A 20182-nucleotide genomic window follows, 5' to 3' on the forward strand; every position below is an offset into this window, starting at 1 on the left:
TTATATATGTATATTATTATAATATTATTATTATTAACTGTGCCTCAGTTCCCTCATCTGGAAAATGGGGATTGAGTCTGTGAGCCCCACGTGGGACAGGGACCGTGTCCAACTGAATTTGCTTGTTTCCACCCCAGCGCTTAGTACAGTGCCTGGCACATAGTAAGCACTTAATACCATCATCATTATTATTCAATCATATGTGCTGCCAACTTGTACTTCCCAAGCGCTTAGTACAGTGCTCTGCACACAGTAAGCACTCAATAAATATGATTGATTGATTGAGTAACGACCACAACGACAATAACGGAAGAACTGTTAGAAAGGTTGCGGATTATGGCAGAGGACAGGACGTTCTGGAGAAAGTCTATCCCTGGAGTCGCTATGAATCGGAAATGACTCGACAGCACTTAGTAATAATAACCATACTTTATTGAGCACTTACAGTGTGCATTCTGTCTCTCCACCCATCTGGAGCAGTCAGTCCCAGCGCATTCTACACCAGAGGGGAGAGCAGATCTCGCTCCTTCAGCCCAGGCCTGGAGGGAGGGCAGGGGGCTTTCGGGCTTCAAGCCACACAGCTCCGGGGCTCCCCAGTTGGGAAGCTGGGGTGCTGGGAAGGTTGGGCCTGGGAAGCGGGATTGATTTTCCCCATCTAGCCTAAGAGGGCGCTCCAGGGTAAGGAATAGAGGGTCTTCGTCTTGGTCCGGCAGAGCAGAGAGCAAAGTGAGCAGTTGGGATAACGCTCTAGCCCCAGCACAGAGCGTTTTGGTTGCTGGGCGATGGGAAGACCAGTTTCCCAGATCCATCAGAACAACTGACCTACAACGGATCCCCAGAGGGGCTGGATCGGCCGGAGCCGACCAGCAGCCTAAGCTTTGAAACCTAATCATCATCATCATCATAATAACTGTAGCATTTGTTAAGTTCTTACTATATGCCAAGTACTGTTGTTCTAAGCTCTAGATACAAGGTAATCAGGTTGTCCCACGAGGCCTCACAGGCTTCATCTCCATTTTCCAGATGTGGTAACTGAGGCACAGAGAAGTTAAGTGACTTGCCCAAAGTCACCCAGCTGACAAGTAGCAGAAGCGGGATTAGAACCCATGAACTCTGACTCCCAAGCCCGTGCTCTTTCCACTAAGCCACACTGCTTCTCAATACCATAATACTATAATAATAATGATGGTATCAATTAAGCGCTTACTATGTGTCAGGCACTGTTCTAATCGCTGAGGTAGATACAAGCTAGTTAGGTTGGACACAGTCCCTGTCCCACGTGGAGCTTCCAGTTTTAATGATAAGGGAACTGAGGCACAGAGAATAATAATACTAATAGTTATGGTATTTGTTAAGTGCTTACTATGTGCCAGGCACTCTACTAAGCACTGGGGTGAATACAGGCATATCGGGTTTGACACAGTCCCTGTCCCATGCGGGGCTCATAGTGTCAATCCCCATTTTATGAATGAGGGAACTGAGGCACAGATAATTGAAGTGACTTGCCCAAGGTCACCCAGCAGCAAATGGTGGAGCGGGGATGAGAACCCAGGTTCTTTTGCAGACTGATCAGTCTCTGCTGGCCTGAGGATGAGAAGTTCATGGGAACATGGAGTCTGAGCCAGGCAGGAATGAATGAATGAATGATGGCATTTATTAAGTGCTTACTATGTGCAAAGCACTGTTCTAAGCGCTGGGGAGGTTACAAGGTGATCAGGTTGTCCCATGTGGAGCTCACAGTCTTAATCCCCATTTTACAGATGAGGTAACTGAGGACCAGAGAAGTTAAGTGACTTGCCCAAAGTCACACAGCTAAGTGGCAGAGCCGGGATTTGAACCCATGACCTCTGACTCCAAAGCCCGGGCTCTTTCCACTGAGCCATGAAACCTCACTTGCCTTTTCACTCTCCTGCCATGAACTGGAGGATTCCAGCACTTAGAACAATGCTTGGCACATAAGCACTTAACAAATACCATAATAATTATATTATTTGGTAGCCCCTCAAGAGGATTGGGGTGCCTCAGCTAGAAGATATATGGTCACCAGCCCGGCCAGGGAAATCCCAATGCATCCCCCTTGGCCTGGCACCTCCCAGAGAAGAGGAGGCTTCTGGACTGTAAGCTCACTGTGGGCAGGGCATGTATCTGCCAACTCTGTTGTATTTTACTCTCCAAAGCACTTAGTACAGTGCTCTGCACATAGTGAACACTCAATATCATTGAATGATTGAGGGTGTGTGTCAGCTATATCAGCTCATTCATCTGCCCCCTGCAAACCCACAGCCCCCTCAAATCTCTACTTACCTCCAACTGGTAATGAAGGAAGAACCAATTTCAGGACCCACCTTCAGCTAGGGGCTGCAGAGAGCCCCTTTCCCCTGTGGGTCTTGGGGGGCCTGTGGTGTTTACCCCCTGGGGTCCTTGGGGGTGACCTGGGACCCTTGCCCTGGGAACTCAGGGGTCTCACCCCAGCATCACCCCCACATAATAATAATAATAATGGTATTTGTTAAGCACTTACTATGTGCCAAGCACTATTCTAAACAATGGGGTAGATATAGGGTATTCAGGTTGTCCACGTGGGGCTCACAGTTTTAATCCCCATTTTACAGATGAGGTATCTGAGGCACAGAGAAGTTAAGTGACTTGTCCAAGGTCACACAGCAGACAAGTGGCAGAGTCAGGATTAGAACCCATGTCCTCTCCCAAGCCTGAGCTCTTTCCACTAAGCCACGCTGCTTCTCATAGCTACACAGCCCCACACCCCTTAGACCACCACCTTCATTCATTCAATCATATTTATTGAGCACTCACTGTGTGCACAGCACTGTATTAAGCTCTCAGGAGAGTACTGTTAAACAATAAATTAGAGAAGCAGCATGGCATAATGGAAAGACTATGGGCCTGGGAGTCAGAAGGTCATTGGTTCTAATCCCACCTCCACCACTTGTCTGCTGTGTGAGCTTGGACAAGTTACTTCACTTCTCTGTGCCTCATTTACCTCATCTGGAAAATGGGGATTGAGAATGTGAGCCCCATATGGGGTGAGGGACTGTGTCCAACCCAATTTGCTTGTATTCACCCCAGAGCTTAGAACAGTGCTTGGCACATAGTAAGTGCTAATAAATAAATCATCTCTACGCTGATGACACCCAAATCTACATCTCTGCCCCTGCTCTCTCTCCCTCCCTCCAGGATCGTATCTCCTCCTGCCTTCAGGACATCTCCATCTGGATGTCTGCCCACCATCTAAAACTCAACATGTCCAAGACTGAACTCCTTATCTTCCCTCCCAAACCCTGCCCTCTCCCTGACTTTCTCATCAATGTTGACGGCACTACCATCCTTCCTGTCTCACAAGCCCGCAACTTTGGTGTCATCCTCGACTCCGCTCTCTCGTTCACCCCTCGCATCCAATCTGTCACCAAATCCTGCTGGTCTCACCTCCGCAACATCGCCAAGATCCACCCTTTCCTCTCCATCCAAACCGCTACCCTACTCGTTCAATCTCTCATCCTATCCCGACTGGATTACTGCATCAGCCTCCTCTCCGATCTCCCATCCTCCTGTCTCTCCCACTTCAATCCATACTTCATGCCGCTGCCTGGATCGTCTTTGTGCAGAAATGCTCTGGGAATGTTACTCCCCTCCTCAAAAATCTCCAGTGGCTACCAATCAACCTACGCATCAGGCAAAAACTCCTCACTCTCGGCTTCAAGGCTCTCCATCACCTCACCCCCTCCTACCTCACCTCCCTTCTCTCCTTCTACAGCCCAAACCACACCCTCCGCTCCTCTGCCGCTAACCTCCTCACTGTGCCTCATTCTCGCCTGTCCCACTGTCGACCCCCGGCCCACGTCATCCCCCTGGCCTGGAATGCCCTCCCTCCACACATCCGCCAAGCTAGCTCTCTTCCTCCCTTCAAAGCCCTACTGAGAGCTCACCTCCTCCAGGAGGCCTTCCCAGATTGATCTCCCTCCTTCCTCTCCCCCTACTCTCCCTCCCCATCCCCCCACCTTACCTCCTTCCCCTCCCCACAGCACCTGTATATATGTATATATGTTTGTACATATTTATTACTCTATTTATTCCTTTATTTTTCTTGTACATATTTATTCTATTTATTTTATTTGGTTTATATGTTTTGTTTTGTTGTCTGTCTCCCCCTTCTAGACTGTGAGCCCGGTGCTGGGTAGGGACTGTCTCTATATGTTGCAAACTTGTACTTTCCAAGAACTTCATACAGTGCTCTGCACACAGTAAGCGCTCAATAAATACGATTGAATGAATGAATGAATAAATAAATACCATAAACACACATTCCCTGCCCACAACGAGCTTACACGCCATCTCCTCTCCCCAAGATGACAGTGTATGGGGATAGAGGTACCCACAGTGACACAGACCAAAAGCCAGATCCTGAGACACTCCTGGCTCAAATCCCAACCCAGCTCCTTTGCTAGCCCGGTCAGACCATGGAAGAGAAAAGGCTGGGAAAAGACAGGATGGGGAAAAAGGCTAGGAACACAGAAGCCTGCCTTAAAAATAGAGTGAGATGAAAACAGAAATCACTGTCCACTTTCCCCATGTCTTGTGCGCTGTAGATATACTCCTTAAGGATTCCAAAGGGCCTGACCTATTCCCCCTCCCATTAAAAGTGAATCCAGCCTAAACCAATTAGAGGTATGGTTAGGGGAGGTGGGGGGGGGGGGGGGGAGTCTTTCATCCTTTAAAGAGGAAGTGTTCTTTCCTGACCTCAAAAAGATTGCTCTGACTCAGTGAACCGGGTGAAGCGTGAGGCCAACAAGGACTCAGACACTCAGCCACAGGTAAACTTTCCTGATTTTAGCTCAAAGCACGAAACAAGGGCTTCATTCATTCATTCAATCATATTTACTGAGTGCTTGCTGTGTGCAGAACACTGTACCAAGCACTTGGGAGAGTCTAATATAACAAAAGACACATTCCTTGACCACAATGAGTTGGTGCAGCCTTATTTCACTCCTTAAACCCCTTCTGCATGCTGCATGAACGTAAGTGGATTTTCATGGAGTTGTGTATTTTTAATGTTATCCTTTTCTCCCCCATATTTCATGGGGTCAACCTGAAAAAGCTCAGCAATCCTTTTGGGACAACCCTCCTTCCCCTTCCCCTCCCCCCAGTACCAGGCTCATGTTTAGCACAAGGCTTGGCATGTAGTATGTGCTTAACAAGCCCCATCATGGGCACCATGATCACAGCTCTACCTGAGGAATTTGTTGAGATCTCCATGCTTCATGTACTCGAAGACCATAATGAGAGGATCCCCTTCCACACAGACCCCAAAGAACTTCACGATGTGCTCGTGCTGGAGATTCGTCAGAAGTTCAGCTTCCCGGTGGAAATCCTTCCGGGCATTGTCACTGGCATCCTTCAGGGTCTAAGGGAGAGGAGAGACGCGGTGAAACAGACAGAACTAAAACTCAAGGGGGAGGAGGGTATTGATGGAGAAACCACGACTGATAATTTGGCCTCCAGGGAAATACCCGAGTCAGTGAATTTACAGGTAGTTTATGAAACAGATTTCCTGGAAAATCGCATGAGCTCTGAGAAGGGCAAGTGTTAACTCCCCTGGCTCCTAGGAGTATTCTCTCCTCTGCAAAAAAGTCATTCATTCATTCAGTCGTATTTATTGAGGGCTTACTGTGTGTGGAGCACTGAACTAAGTGCTCGGGAGAGTACAATATAACAATAAACAGATACATTCCCTGCCCACAATGAGCTTACAGTCTAGAGAGAGGGAACATGTCTATCAGCTCTGTTATACTGTATTCTCCCAAGAGCTTAGTACGATGATCAGCACACAGTAAGTGCTCAATAAATACGATTGACTGGTGTGTGTGTGTGTGTGTGTGTGTGTGTGTGTGTCTGTGTGTCTGTGTGTAGGAGGAGGGGTGAAACCCAATATACCAAGAACTTTCACCTCCAGGCAGATATCACTGGGGATTCCACCCGGTCCACAAAATGCTTAGTTTCAGTCACTCCTTGTCTCAGTGGTATTTTATTGAGTGCTTACTATATGCAGAGCACTGTAGTAAGCACTTGTGCGTGTACAATAAAACAGAGTGGCTACAAGGAGCTCATAGTCTAGAGGGGAGACTGGGGTTCTTGTCCCAGCTATGCTACTGGCCTGCTGTCTGACCATGGGCAAGACATTTAACCCTTCTGGGCCTCAGTTTCTTCACCTGTAAAATGGGTTAATAATACCTGCCTGTACATAATAATAATGATAATAATAATAATTATTAATATTATTATGGTATTTGTTAAGCATTTACTATGTGCCAGGCACTATACTAAGTGCTGGGGTGGATGCAAGCAAATCGGGGTGGACACAGTCTCTGTCCCAGATGGGGCTCACAGTCTCAATCCCCATTTTACAGATGCAGTAACTGAGGCCCAGAGAAGTGAAGCGACTTGCCCAAGGTCACATAGCAGATAAGTGGCAGAGCTAGGATTAGAACCCATAACCTTCTGACTCCCAGGCCCATGCTATATCCACTATGCCATGAGGGAAGGTGGGGGGATGAAGAAAAATAATGGACGTGAACGGGTTCTGCGGAAATAAAGTGCTCTATAAACCCAAGGGAGGATTATTATTCCAGTGAAAAGCCAGGACATTGCCCATCAGTCAGGATGATTTGCCCACCAGAACCCTATCTCCCAAGGATTCAGATTCTTTCTTGGTAGTCCTTCGTGGCTCAGTGGAAAGAGCACGAGCTTTGGAGTCAGAGGTCATGGGTTCAAATCCTGGCTCCGCCAATTGTCAGCTGTGTGACTTTGGGCAAGTCACTTAACTTCTCTGTGCCTCAGTTCCCTCATCCGTAAAATGGGGATTAAGACTGTGAGCCCCCCGAGGGACAACCTGATCACCTTGTAACTTCCTCAGTGCTTAGAACAGTGCTTTGCACATAGTAAGCGCTTAATAAATGTCATTATTATTATTATTATTATTATTATTATTATTATTATTATATGATTGAAGAATGTTTTCCTGCTTTCTCTTCTCTAGCTCACAAGTGAAATCTCTTTTTTTTGCTTTAGCTTCCCTTATCTTGTGCTTTCACTAGTGAGCTTTGTCTCTCTGCTCCTCCACAGTGACCGGGGGCATGTGGAAAAAAACAAACCCAGCAAGCAGGCAGCAACAGGAGACAAAGGGGAAATGAATGGATGGATAGAAGTTTTTAAAGAGCCAAACTTCAATCTTTGAAACCCGTGTTAGTGAGAAATTTTAATATTCCCCTTCCCCTGCTAACACAAACAAAAAATCAGGCTAGAACCCGAAATAGCCTGTAAACTCCTCCACGACAGGCACTGGGTCTTCCACTTCTATTGCATGTTCCCAAGCACTTAGCACAGTAGCCTCCCAATACAGTGCTCTGTACAGAGTAGGCACCCAGTTCAGTGCTCCACATAGAGATGACAACCGGTTCAGTACCTGGCACATAGTAGCTGCTCAATTAATGCTGATGACAAGAAAATATCGTCTTGCCTGATCAAAATAATCTCTGAATATTCTACTGGAAAACTTGGAACTTTGCACATGAATTAATCCCTCATTGTCATTCACCAAGTCAGCCAGTAAGTCAATCATATTTATTGAGTGCTTATTGTGTGCAGAGCACTGTACTAAGGCATGGGGAAAGTACAATATAACAATAACAGGCACATTCCCTGCCCATGACCTTACATCCCAAATGCTCCCTTCAGGTAAAGTTTGCTGGGACACCTGAACTTAAATTTCTTCTGCCAGTGTCACTCAACGTTCACATGGAACAGTCACTGTGATAGCATGCAATAAGCACTTACTATATGCCAAGGAGTGTGGTAGATAACAAAATAATCAGATTAGACAGTTTCTGTCTCCTCACCGTGCCTTCTCGCCTGTCCCACCATCGACCCCCAGCCCACGTCATCCCCCTGGCCTGGAATGCCCTCCCTCCCCACATCCGCCAAGCTAGCTCTCTTCCCCCTTCAAGGCCCTACTGAGAGCTCACCTCCTCCAGGAGGCCTTCCCAGACTGAGCCCCCTCCTTCCTCTCCCCCTCCTCCCCCCTCCATCCCCCCCGCCTTACCTCCTTCCCTTCCCCACAGCACCTGTATATATGTATATATGTTTGCACATATTTATTACTCTATTTATTTATTTATTTTACTTGTACATATTTATTCTATTTATTTTATTTTGTTAATATGTTTTGTTTTGTTCTCTGTCTCCCCCTTCTAGACTGTGAGCCCACTATTGGGTAGGGACCATCTCTATATGTTGCCAACTTGTACTTCCCAAGCGCTTAGTACAGTGCTCTGCACACAGTAAGTGCTCAATAAATACAATTGATTGATTGATTGATTGATTCTGTCCCATGTGAGACTCCCACTCTGAGAGAGGGAGAACAGTAATATTCTCCCCATTGAGGAAATTGAGGCTCAAAGAAGGTCAGTGATTTGTCTTAGGTCACACAGCAGATGAGTGGCAGAGCTGGGATTAGAATTGGGGTCTCCTGATTCCCAATCTCATGCTCTTTCCATTAGGCCACACAGACTCCCATGACATGGGTTCCTCACTCATGAAGCCAAAGGCAGGGAGTGATGGGGAGTTGAAGTGGAGAAAAGGTTGGATTGTTAGAAGCATTTTTAACGGCTGTGTGGGTGTATACCTCCATTTTTTTTGTAATGGAATTTGTTAAATGCTTACTATGTGCCAGGCACTGTACTAAGAGCTGGGGTAGATACAGCTAATCAGGTTGGGTCACAGGCCCTGTTCCACATGGGGCTCCCAATCCTGATCCCCATTTTACAGATGAGGTAACAGATTACAGATAACCTAAATGGCTTGCTCAGGGTCACACAGCAGACAAGTGGAGAGGCGGAATTAGAACCTAGGCCCTTCTAACTCCCAGGCCCATGCTCTATTCACTAGATCACGCTGGTCTACTTTATTCTCTGACATTTTAAATATGACCCTAAGGAACCTTCAGGTATGAAGTGACTCCCTGTTGGGTCCAGCCTGTCTGTCCTCCTCCATCCTCCCATCTCAATATAAATTCCAGTGTAAATCAAGGACATCCTCCTTACTACCAAAACCTGCCATCCTTAGGCAGGATGAGAGAAAAGGTAAAGGGAGCAAGCAGTGGGCTCAGATTACAACTGAATGATCATAAATTCTGGTTTAGCAGGGGTCGATTTACTGGGGGTTTACTGAACGTACTACTAGACTACTACTATTTGGTATTGGTTAAGCACTCACTGTCTGCCAGGCACTGTTCTAAGCCCTGGGGTAGATACAAGTTAATTAGGTTGGATACAGTCCATATCCCACATGCGGCTCACAGTCTTGATCACCATTTTACCAATGAGGTAACTGAGGGACAGAGAAGTTAAATGACTTGCCCAAGGTCATGCAGCAGACAAGGGATTCGATTAGAACCCAGGTCCTTCTGACTCTCAGGCCCGTGCTCTATCCATTAGGCCATGCTGCTTCCTGAAACTTGGAAAACTGATTTGAAATTTTAAGATATTACGTGTGAGGAGTTGACAGAAACTCAAACAGTAGAGTGGCCTATTGGATAAAGGATGGGCCTGGGAGCCAGAGAACCTGGGTTCTAAATCCCAGTGCCTCCCTTGCCTCAGTTTCCTCAACAGCCTGTGCTCCTTCCTACTTGACTGTGAGCCCCATGTGGGACAAGGACTGTATCCAGCCTGATTAACTCGTATCTACCCTAGCATTTGGAACGTTACTTGACACATAGTAAACACCAAATATCATTAAAAAAACACCCCAAAACTTCCCCAAACCCAGAGCTATCATCTTTTTGCCTTTTAGGAATCCACTAATCCAGCCCTCATACCATGCAGGCCTCTGAGCTCAGTGCTGTGAAGAACTTGTTCAATGAATCAGTCAGTCATATTGTTCAAGTAATTTTTACTAGGATAGAGTCAGGATAACCCAGGTTTCCAGCTCATTTAAGTGAAACTTCGGGGAACATTTAAAAAAACAAAAACAAAAACTATTGCTTAGGAAGGACACCACAACCACGAACCTCCCCAATGCACACATCTCCACAAGATACAGCATACTTTGCAGGTCCCATGTCAGCCATAGAAGCTCCTTTTGAACTCATCAATAACCCAGTTGAAAAAGAAAATCACTCTCATCCACAAGAGAGAGCGGCTGCTAGCAATAACTGTATTTTCTGAAGTGACAAGAAAAAACCGCCCGCAATTTTGCCCTGTAACGAGGGTATTAGGGGAAGTTCAGTAAGTTCTGCCACGTATCCCAGAGGTGCAGTGGAGATACCAAGCAATGGAGCAGCTGCCATGGTAACTACACATTCTTCATTGAAAAACAAAATGAAGAGTGACCTCAGGGCCAGTTTGTAATTGTTGTTGTGAGTGTTACTGCTGCTGTGGAGCGACAGTAGTAGAACTTCCTTTCACCCAAACTGACCCCCTTTTATTCTTCCCGTTGCTCTGGGGAAGTAGCAAAGTTATCTTTTTTTTGTTCTTGCTCCAGGAACTGTGTTCAACGGAGAGTGGAAATATTTGGGTCAGACGATAAACGAGTACAATGTACCCCAAAAGTGTGCTGATTTTGCTCTCCCGGGCAGAGGAAAGAAAGGCGAAAGGAAAATTACTGGCCCCTTGCTGCTCGTTGTGGGCAGGGAACCTGTCCTTTTATTGTTGTACTCTCCCAAGCGCTTAGTACAAGACTCTGCACACAATAAGCACTCAATAAATAGGACTGAGCGACTGGAATGGAATCAGCACCATGGAAAGTCACTGAGCCAGTGGAAGGCCCACTGATTTCACTCCAGCGGGGAAGAGTGCGCCTCGTGGCTCAAAGTTCTTAAAGGACTTCTAGACCCAAGAAAAACAGAGCTCAGAATACATTTAATGTCAATGAGGGAGCTCAGAATACATTCAGTGCTCTGCACACAGTAAGCGCTCAATAAATATGAATGAATGAATGAATGAATTCAGTGTCAGTGAGGGATCTCACCATTTCTGTAGGGAAGGGGTAATAAATCTTTGAAACTGACTCTTAAGAATAATAATAATAATTGTGGTATTCATGAAGCATTCACTATGTGTGTTAAGCATTCACTGTACTAAGCGCTGGGGTAGATTTAACTTCGTCAGATTGGAACTGTCCCTGTCCCACGTAGGGGTCACACTCTTCATCTCCATTTTACCGATGAAGTAACTAAGGCCTAGAGAAGTGAAGTGACTTGCCCAAGGTCACCCAGTGGACAAATGGTGGAGCTGGGATTAGAACTCAGGTCTTTCTGACTCTCAGGCCTGGGCTCTATCCACTAGGCCATGCTCTTCATGCATGTGCAGCCCCTGAAAGAAACGCTGTAAGAGCTGTGGTATCTGGCTCATTCCCAGCTAGAAAGCTCTACTAACCAGCACTTCAGTTATTCCCTGTACAATCATGGTCAAGTGATCCCTTGTTGAGAAAAAGTTTATAAAGTTGAGTTTTCCCAGGGTTGACTGGCAGCTTCCCTAGGGCTTTGGTATAAACTCTCTGCTAATCAGATTAGCAAACAGCCTCACATTCCACCCATCAGTGAGCTCACTCTCCTAGTTAATGTTTGCTATTCAGACTACATCATCGCCAACTTCCTCAATGGTATTCATTCATTCATTCAATTATCCATTAGCATTCATTGAGTGCTTCTGTACCTGGTGCTTCAGAGAGTACAATAAAAGTGAAGACATGGTCTCTACCCTCAAGGAGTTTACAATCTAAAGGCTTCCAGCTGTCTGGGTGCCTCAGGATGTTCTGCATAACCTTTCCCTTCAACACAAGGTTTGTTGTCCTATTGATCTGATTAGTAGACAGTTCTTTTAAGCACTAAGGCATCTCCTAATCTGAATGTAAGTGGGTGGGCTGTACTGCAGACCTTCCTGGGGATTCAGAAGGACTTGGGTTGTAATTCCAGCTTTGCCACCTGTTGGCTGTGTGACCTTGGGCAAATCACTTCACTTCTCTGGGCCTCAGTTTCCTTGGTCTCCTCCTGCCTTCAAGACATCTCCATCTGGATGTCTGCCCGCCACCTAAAATTCAATATGTCCAAGACTGAACTCCTTGTCTTCCCTCCCAAACCCTGCCCTCTCCCTGACTTTCCCATCACTGTTGATGGCACTACCATCCTTCCAGTTTCACAAGCCTGCAACCTTGGTGTCATCCTCGACTCCGCTGTCTCCTTCACCCCTCACATCCAAGCCGTCACCAAAACCTGCCGGTCTCAGCTCTGCAACATTGCCAAGATCCGCCCTTTCCTCTCCATCCAAACCGCTACCCTGCTCATTCAAGCTCTCATCCTATCCCATCTGGACTACTGTATCAGCCTCCTCTCCGATCTCCCATCCTCTTGTCTCTCCCCACTTCAATCATCATCATCATCATCAATCGTATTTATTGAGCGCTTACTATGTGCAGAGCATTGTACTAAGCGCTTGGGAAGTACAAATTGGCAACATATAGAGACAGTCCCAATAATAATGGCATTTGTTAAGCACTTACTATGTGCAAAGCACTGCTCTAAGAGCTGGCGGGGATACACGGTGATCAGGTTGTCCCTCGTGGGGCTCACAGTCTTCATCCCCATTTTACAGATGAGGTAACTGAGGCTCAGAGAAGTTAAGTGACTTGCCCAAGGTCACACAGCAGACATGTGGCAGAGCCTGGATTCAAACCCATGACCTCTGATTCCAAAGCCCGGGCTCTTTCCACTGAGCCACGCTGCTTCTGCAATCCATACTTCACACCGCTGCCCGGATTGTCTTTGTCCAGAAACGCTCTGGGCATGTTACTCCCCTCCTCAAAAATCTCCAGTGGCTACCAATCAACCTACGCATCAGGCAGAAACTCCTCACCCTCGGCTTCCAGGCTCTCCATCACCTCGCCCCCTCCTACCTCACCTCCCTTCTCTCCTTCTACAGCCCAGCCCGCACGCTCCTCTGCTGCTAATCTCCTCACCGTGCCTCGTTCTCATCTGTCCCACCATCGACCCCTGGCCCACATCATCCCCCGGCCTGGAATGCCCTCCCTCGGCCCATCTGCCAAGCTAGCTCTCTTCCTCCCTTCAAGGCCCTACTGAGAGCTCACCTCCTCCAGGAGGCCTTCCCAGACTGAGCCCCCTCCTTCCTCTCCCCCTCCCCGCCTTACCTCCTTCCCTTCCCCACAGCACCTGTATATATGTATATATGTTTGTATGTATTTATTACTCTGTTTATTTATTTTACTTGTACATATCTATTCTATTTATTTTATTTTGTTAATATGTTTTGTTTTGTTCTCTGTCTACCCCTTCTAGACTGTGAGCCCACTGTTGGGTAGGGACCATCTCTATGTGTTGCCAACTTGTACTTCCGAAGCGCTTAATACAGTGCTCTGCACACAGTAAGCGCTCAATAAATATGATTGATTGATTGGTGATCATTTGCAAGCTCCCTGCTGTTTAGCTCTGACTCTTCATTTATCTGACATTTCTAACCAGCACTTCCCATTCCCCAAGTACATCAGAGAGCAAAGTTAATAATAATAATAATAATGATAAGAATAGCAACAACAATGGTATCCATTTAGAATTCACTATGTATCAAGCCCTGTGCTGGGGAAGATACAAGATAATCAGGTCAGACCTGGTCCCTGTCCCACACAGGCCTCACAATCTAAGAAGAATGAGAACAGGCATTGAATCCATATTTTACAGATAACTGAGTCACCAGGAAGTTAAGTGACTTGCCCAAGGTCATGTAGTAGGCACGTGGTAGAGTGGGGATTACTGCATCGGCCTCTTCTCTGATCTCCCATCCTCCTGTCTCTCCCTGCTTCAGTCTATACTTCACTCGGCTGCCCAGATTATCTCTGTACAGAAATGCTCTGGGCATGTCACTTCCCTCCTCAAAAATCTCCAGTGGTTACTTGTCAACCTATGAATCAAGCAAAAACTCCTCACTCTCAGCTTCAAGGCTCTCCACCATCTCACCCCCTCCTACCTCACCTCCCTTGGCTCCTTCTCCAGCCCAGCCTGCACCCTCTGCTTCTCTGCCGCTAACCTCTTCACTGTGCCTCGTTCTTGCCTGTCCCACCATCGACCCCTGGCCCATGTCTCGCTCGTCCCCTGCCCTCCCACTACACATCTGCCAAGCTAGCTCTCTTCCTCCCGTCAAAGCCCTACTGAGAGCTCACCTCCTCCAGGAGACCTTCCCAGGCTGAGCCCCCTTTTTCCTCTCCTCCTCCCCATCACCCCCTGCCCTACCTCCTTCCCCTCCCCACAGCACTTGTATATATTTGGACAGATTTATTGCTCTATTTTACTTGTACATATTTACTAGTCTATTTATTTTGTTAATGATGTGCATATACACATAATTCTATTTGTTCTGACAATTTTGACACCAGTCCACATGTTTTGTTTTGTTGACTGTCTCCCCCTTCTAGACTGTGAGCACGCTATTGGGTAGGGATCGTCTCTATATGCTGCCGACTTGTACTTCCCAAGCGCTTAGTACAGTGCTCTGCACATAGTAAACACTCAATAAATATGATTGAATGAATGAATTATAACTCAGGTCCTCTGACTCCCAGAACAGTGCTCTTTCCACTAGGCCATGCTCAAAGATTTTACTGTATTCACTCCAAAAAGTTGTTCACTTCTTTGATAAGTTGAATGGGAATTTAATGAGTTAAAAATCATCACACTTAATTTGTGCAAAATCATCCTCAGCTTTATAAACTTTCGAGTGGGATTTCTAGGGCAGAAATGAAGCAAGTCACCCAAAGAGAAGCAGTCACATTCCATTTTAACCCACCATTTCAAAAACACTGAGAGCTGACAGTCATCTGCATTGATTAGCAGCAACTTCTGCTTGCTCAGAATGTCCCACGGGACCACATCCCACCCATGGATGTAACACGGCAACTTCATTTGGGGATATTTTCTCTCTTTACAGCTCCAACTCTGACAGGACACTTATGTCTTATTTGCTGAACACAGCTATCTTTCTATTTCTGATGGCTGCAACTTCCACTGTATCCTCTGACCTTCCTGAGATGACAGTATTCCTGCGGGAATCCTTAAAGGAGCACTTCTAGCCACATCCACAAAGAGATACTTGACGAAGTAAATTTGCCTTATTCACGGGAGGGGACCCCCCCCCCCCCCCCCACACACACACATAGACATACCTCCCCCACTGCCCCTTTGGGGCAATATGGATAATTCTGACAAGACTGAAATGGGAGAGCAGAAGCAAAACTCTAGGGCCTCCTGAAACTTTTAAGGAAAATACACAAGGATCATAGGAAATGGAGGTCGTAGCTCAGGGCCACCTTCACAACAACTGAAATCAGTGACATGAGTTGGAACACTCATGTCTAGACTCTTCTAGACTGTGAGCCCACTGTTGGGTAGGGACTGTCTCTATATGTTGCCAACTTGTACTTCCCAAGCGCTTAGTACAGTGCTCTGCACACAGTAAGCACTCAATAAATACGATTGAATGAATGAATGAACAGCACTGGTCAATAGCAAACTGAAGCACACTAGAGAAGCAGTGTGGCCTAATGGAAAGAACCCGGGGCTGGGAGTTGGGGGACCTGGGTTCTAATCCCGGATTCACCATGTACCTGCTTGTAACCTTGAGCAAGTCGCTTTTTCTCTGGGCCTCAGTTCCCTCATCTGTAAAATCGAGATTAAGACTGTGAGCCCCTTGTAGGACATGGACTGTGTCCAGCACTTAATACAGTGCCTGGGACATTGTAAGTGCTTAACAAATACCATTAAAAAAAAAATCTCAAGAGAGCGAAGCACACTGGGTTCAGTGAGATTTTATTAGATCACCAGCAGGGGTTGCAGAGTGTAATACTCGCAATGTTCCTGGAATACTGCAACAATACAAAAGCAAAGTCTGGGGGCCGGGGCAGGGTCATGAAGAGTGGGGATTTAGGGGCAGGAGGTCTGAGGGTTCATGGAGACTGGAAATTTGTTGGGGGAATTTTTTTTCCTAAATCCTACCAGAAAAAAGGTGATGAGCCTCCTTTAGCTGGGAAGTCTCAACAGGAGGAGTTTGTATTATGACATAAGGGAAAAATAAGAGAGGATATCGTGGTGGAAGTCCAAATAGGAGTAGGAGTCTAGAGCAGGAGGGTAAAAGGGACAAGGCCTTTTTTTGGCCCATTTACCAAAAAGGTTTGGGGTTAAGATCTAGTGGGGATAATGGACTCTCTTTATATATCTGCTGAAAACAACCTGGCAAGCCACAGTTAGACAATTCAGTTCCAAAATTTTCTAATGATAATAATAATGGTATTTGTTAAATGCTTATATTGTGTCAACACTGTTCTAAGCACAGGGGGTAGATACAAGCTAAGCACATTGGACAAAGTCCATGCTGCCACATGGGGATCTCAGTCCTAATCTCCATTTTACAGGTGAGGGGACTGAGGCACAGAAAAGGGAAGTGATTTGTCCGAGGTCACACAGCAGTCAGGGACAGAGCCAGAATTAGAACCCAGGTACTTCAGACTCCCAAGCCCAGTTTTCACCCACTAGGCCATGCTGCTTCTCGAGTTAACAGAGTATGGTTCCGAGGGCAATTATATAACTTATCTAGTTGCCCTTCATACTTGAAGATGACACCATTGCTGGTGAATTTCATGTATGAGTGCATAAAGAATTGTGGAATTTGATAACTGCTTATTTTGTGCCCAGCACTGAACTAAGTGCTGGGATAGATACAAAGTAATCGGGTCCCACTTGGGACTCACAGTCTAAGTAGGAGGGAGAACAGGTATTGAATCCCCATTTTGCAGATGAGGGAACTGCGGTCCAGAGAAGTGAAGTGACTTGCCCAAAATCACACAGCAGGCAAAGTGGTGGGATTAGAACCCAGGTCCTCCGACTCCCAGGCCTGTGCTCGTTCCACTAAGCCATGCTGCTTCCCCGCTGCACATGTAGCTGAAAAGGCCAATGCAGGATCCAGTCAATCACTGGTATTTGTTGAGTGCTTACTGTGTGCCAAGTTCTGTACTAAGTGCTTGAGAGACTAAAATACAATGGAGTTGGCAGAAATGTTCATTCATTCATGCATTCAATCGTATTTATTGAGCACTTACTGTGTGCAGAGCACTGTACTAAGCGCTTGGGAAGTACAAGTTGGCAACATATAGAGACGGTCCCTACCCAACAGCGGGCTCACAGTCTAGAAGGGGGAGACAGACAACAAAACAAAACATATTAACAAAATAAAATAAATAGAATAAATATGTACAAGTAAAATAGAGTAATAAATACATACAAACATATATACATATATACAGGTGCTGTGGGGAGCGGAAGGAGGTAAGGCGGGGGGGATGGGGAGGGGGAGGAGGGGGGAGAGGAAGGAGGGGGCTCAGTCTGGGAAGGCCCCCTGGAGGAGGTGAGCTCTCAATAGGGCTTTGAAGGGAAACAAACAGAAAGGTTCCCTCCCCAAAGCGAGTTTATGATCCCAGCTACACTATGCACACAGCACAACAACCTTGTTGGGTTGTTATGTTTAATGTTAGCAGCTCCTGATACTGTTTTCGCTTTAGCTTCTTTAACCCTTTTTCTTTATGGAGATTTTGTTCAAAAAGAGTCATTTCTTTCTTGATAGGAGTGCACCAAGTAGGTCTGTCCTAGGCAACTAATTCCCAGCTTTCAGCTGGGAAGGAGCATTTTCTGAGGTTTTGTGTAATTGTGTCCTTAAAATGCTTCCCCTATGCCCTCCAGGCTTTCAATTTCTCAATTTCAGCTCTCCATCCAACAGCTGTTCAGGTCTCCTGCTGTCATTCATTCTTCTCACATGTCCCACCCAGCATAGCTGTGTTGAGGTGAGTGGAGTTACAATGCTAGGAGACTGACTACATTCCAAAACTTCACAGATGGTGATCCTGTCATGTCATTTGATGTGGATCATGGCATAGGATGTCTGGGAATTGACTAAGGTAAGTGTCCTGCTTGATTTAGTTCTGAAAATCAGGGAACTAATCAAGGAGGCTCCCATAAGCTACAACACTGAGGCTCTTAACAGAAGAGAGAAAATTTACAGGATAGAAATAACCCAGCAAAATAATAACAATAATGGCATTTGTTAAGCACTTACTATGTGCCAAGCACTGTTCTAAGTGCTGGGGGGATACAAGGTAATCAGGTTGTCCCACATGGGGCTCACAGTATTAATCCCCATTTTACAGATGAGGTAACTGAGGCACAGAGAAGTTAAGTGACTTGCCCAAAGTCACACAGCTGACAAGTGGAGGAGCCGGGATTAGAGCCCATGACCTCTGACTCCCAAGCCCGGGCTCCTTCCACTGAGCCACACTGCTTCATTATAGGGCATCTCTAGATGATAAGCTCCTTGTGGGCAGGGAACATGTCTACCAAATTTGTTGTATTATGCTCTCTCAAGCCCTTAACACAGTGTTCTGCACAGAGTAAGTGCTCAATAAATACAGTTGATTGATCATTAGGAAGGACAACAGAAAGGAGGAGTCCAAAAGAGCTATCTGTTCTTTGAACAAGACTATTCTGCAGGCTGAAAAATAATCTATTTCAGGATGTAGGGAGTTTGGAATAAGGAGAAAGGGGCCAGGTTAGCTAAATTCAGAGACCTAAAAGATGGATGAGAATGGCCCAAAAAGGTGTATCTGGTCAGATCACAAAAGACGAGCAGAGAGACAGAGCTCACTAGTGAAAGCACAGGATAAAGGAAGTTAGAGCAGAAAGAGAGAGAGAGAGAGAGAGAGAGAGAGAGAGAGAGAGAGAGAGAGAGAGAGAGATTCCACTTGTGAGATAGAGAAGATGAAACAGGAAAACATTCTTCAATCATATAAGACACAAGAGGACAACCGAGAAAAATGTTGAACCCCTGAGAGATAGGGAGAGCATGCTGATAGGAGAGCATGCTGATAATAGATCATTATGGAATAGCTGAGCCTCTTAAGGATTTTTTTTTCTACTTCGGTCTTTTCAGCAATGTTTCACTATGAACAGTCAACCAGAGGAATTGGTTTCCCATCCTCCCATCACTAATGGCACACTAGACTGAGGAAGAGAGGGGTTGAAGAGCCCTTAGAAAAACTGGGTATATTCAAATCAACAGTCCTTAAATACATGCAACCCAGAGTTCTTCAAAAATTGATGGATATTATAGCAGACCTATCTTTTTTTTTTGAGAACTCATGGATGGCTGGAGAAATCTCTGAAGACTAGCAAAGCAAAATGAGATATCTCAAAAAAAGGGTCAACCCCTGGCTTATATAGACCAGACAGACTGTTCTAGAACAAATCACCAAGCAGCTAGAATAACTAGTGATTACCAGGACTTTGGGAGAACAAGGTAACTGAGCTTTGGGAGAGTTAGGTGAACATGTGTTTCGCTTTTTTATGGTATTTGTTAAGCTCTTACTAAATATCAGGCACTGTACTAAGTGCTGGAGTAATCATGAGATAATCAGGTTAGATACAGTTCACGTCCCTATTTTACAGATGAGGTAACTGAGGCACAGAAATGTTACATGACTTGCCCAAGGTCACAACAGAAAAGTGGCAGAGCTGGGTTTAGGACTCAGGTCCTTTGACTCCCAGGCCCAGGCTCTTTCCGCTAGGCTATGCTGCTTCTCAGACGGTGTTCCATGTGAATTGCAATAAAGATATCTATTCTGTCCCACCTGATAATTCCATCTCCCCCTCTAAACTGTAAACTCCTTGGGTCTACCAACTCTGTAATGCTGTACTCTCCCAATTACTCGGTACAGTGCTCTGCTCACTGTAAGTGCTCAATAAATACAATTGATTGATTGATAACCTAGTGGCATAGCCTAGTGGAAAGAACACTGATCTGGGAGTCAAGAGATCCAAGTTCTCATCTCAGCTCTGCTACTGTCCTGCCATATGACCTTGGTCAAGTCACTTCACCTCTCTGGCCCTCAGTTTCCCCATCTGTTAAATGAGGATAATATCCTTGCTCAAGCTCACCTCTTAGGCTGTGAGACTTCTGTGGGCTGGAGAAAATGTCCGATCAGATCATCTTGCAACTATTGTAGTGCTGAGAACAAAGATTTGACACAGCACTTAGCTAAATAAATACCATAATTCATTAATTCAGAA

General features: G+C 45.9%; 1 protein-coding gene across 6 annotated transcripts in view; it reads right to left on the minus strand.

Moving 5' to 3' along the window:
- Window positions 1-20182, minus strand: part of NTRK2 (neurotrophic receptor tyrosine kinase 2) — a 380216-nt gene that overhangs the window by 54516 nt on the left and 305518 nt on the right. For all 6 annotated transcript variants that reach the window (XM_038769415.1, XM_038769419.1, XM_038769417.1 and 3 more), the window contains one exon: window positions 5247-5419. In XM_038769415.1, the coding sequence (XP_038625343.1) occupies window positions 5247-5419 (173 nt within the window). The remainder of the gene's footprint in view (window positions 1-5246; window positions 5420-20182) is intronic.

This window comes from Tachyglossus aculeatus, chromosome X4 (genome assembly GCF_015852505.1).
Source record: "Tachyglossus aculeatus isolate mTacAcu1 chromosome X4, mTacAcu1.pri, whole genome shotgun sequence".
NCBI lineage: Eukaryota > Metazoa > Chordata > Mammalia > Monotremata > Tachyglossidae > Tachyglossus > Tachyglossus aculeatus.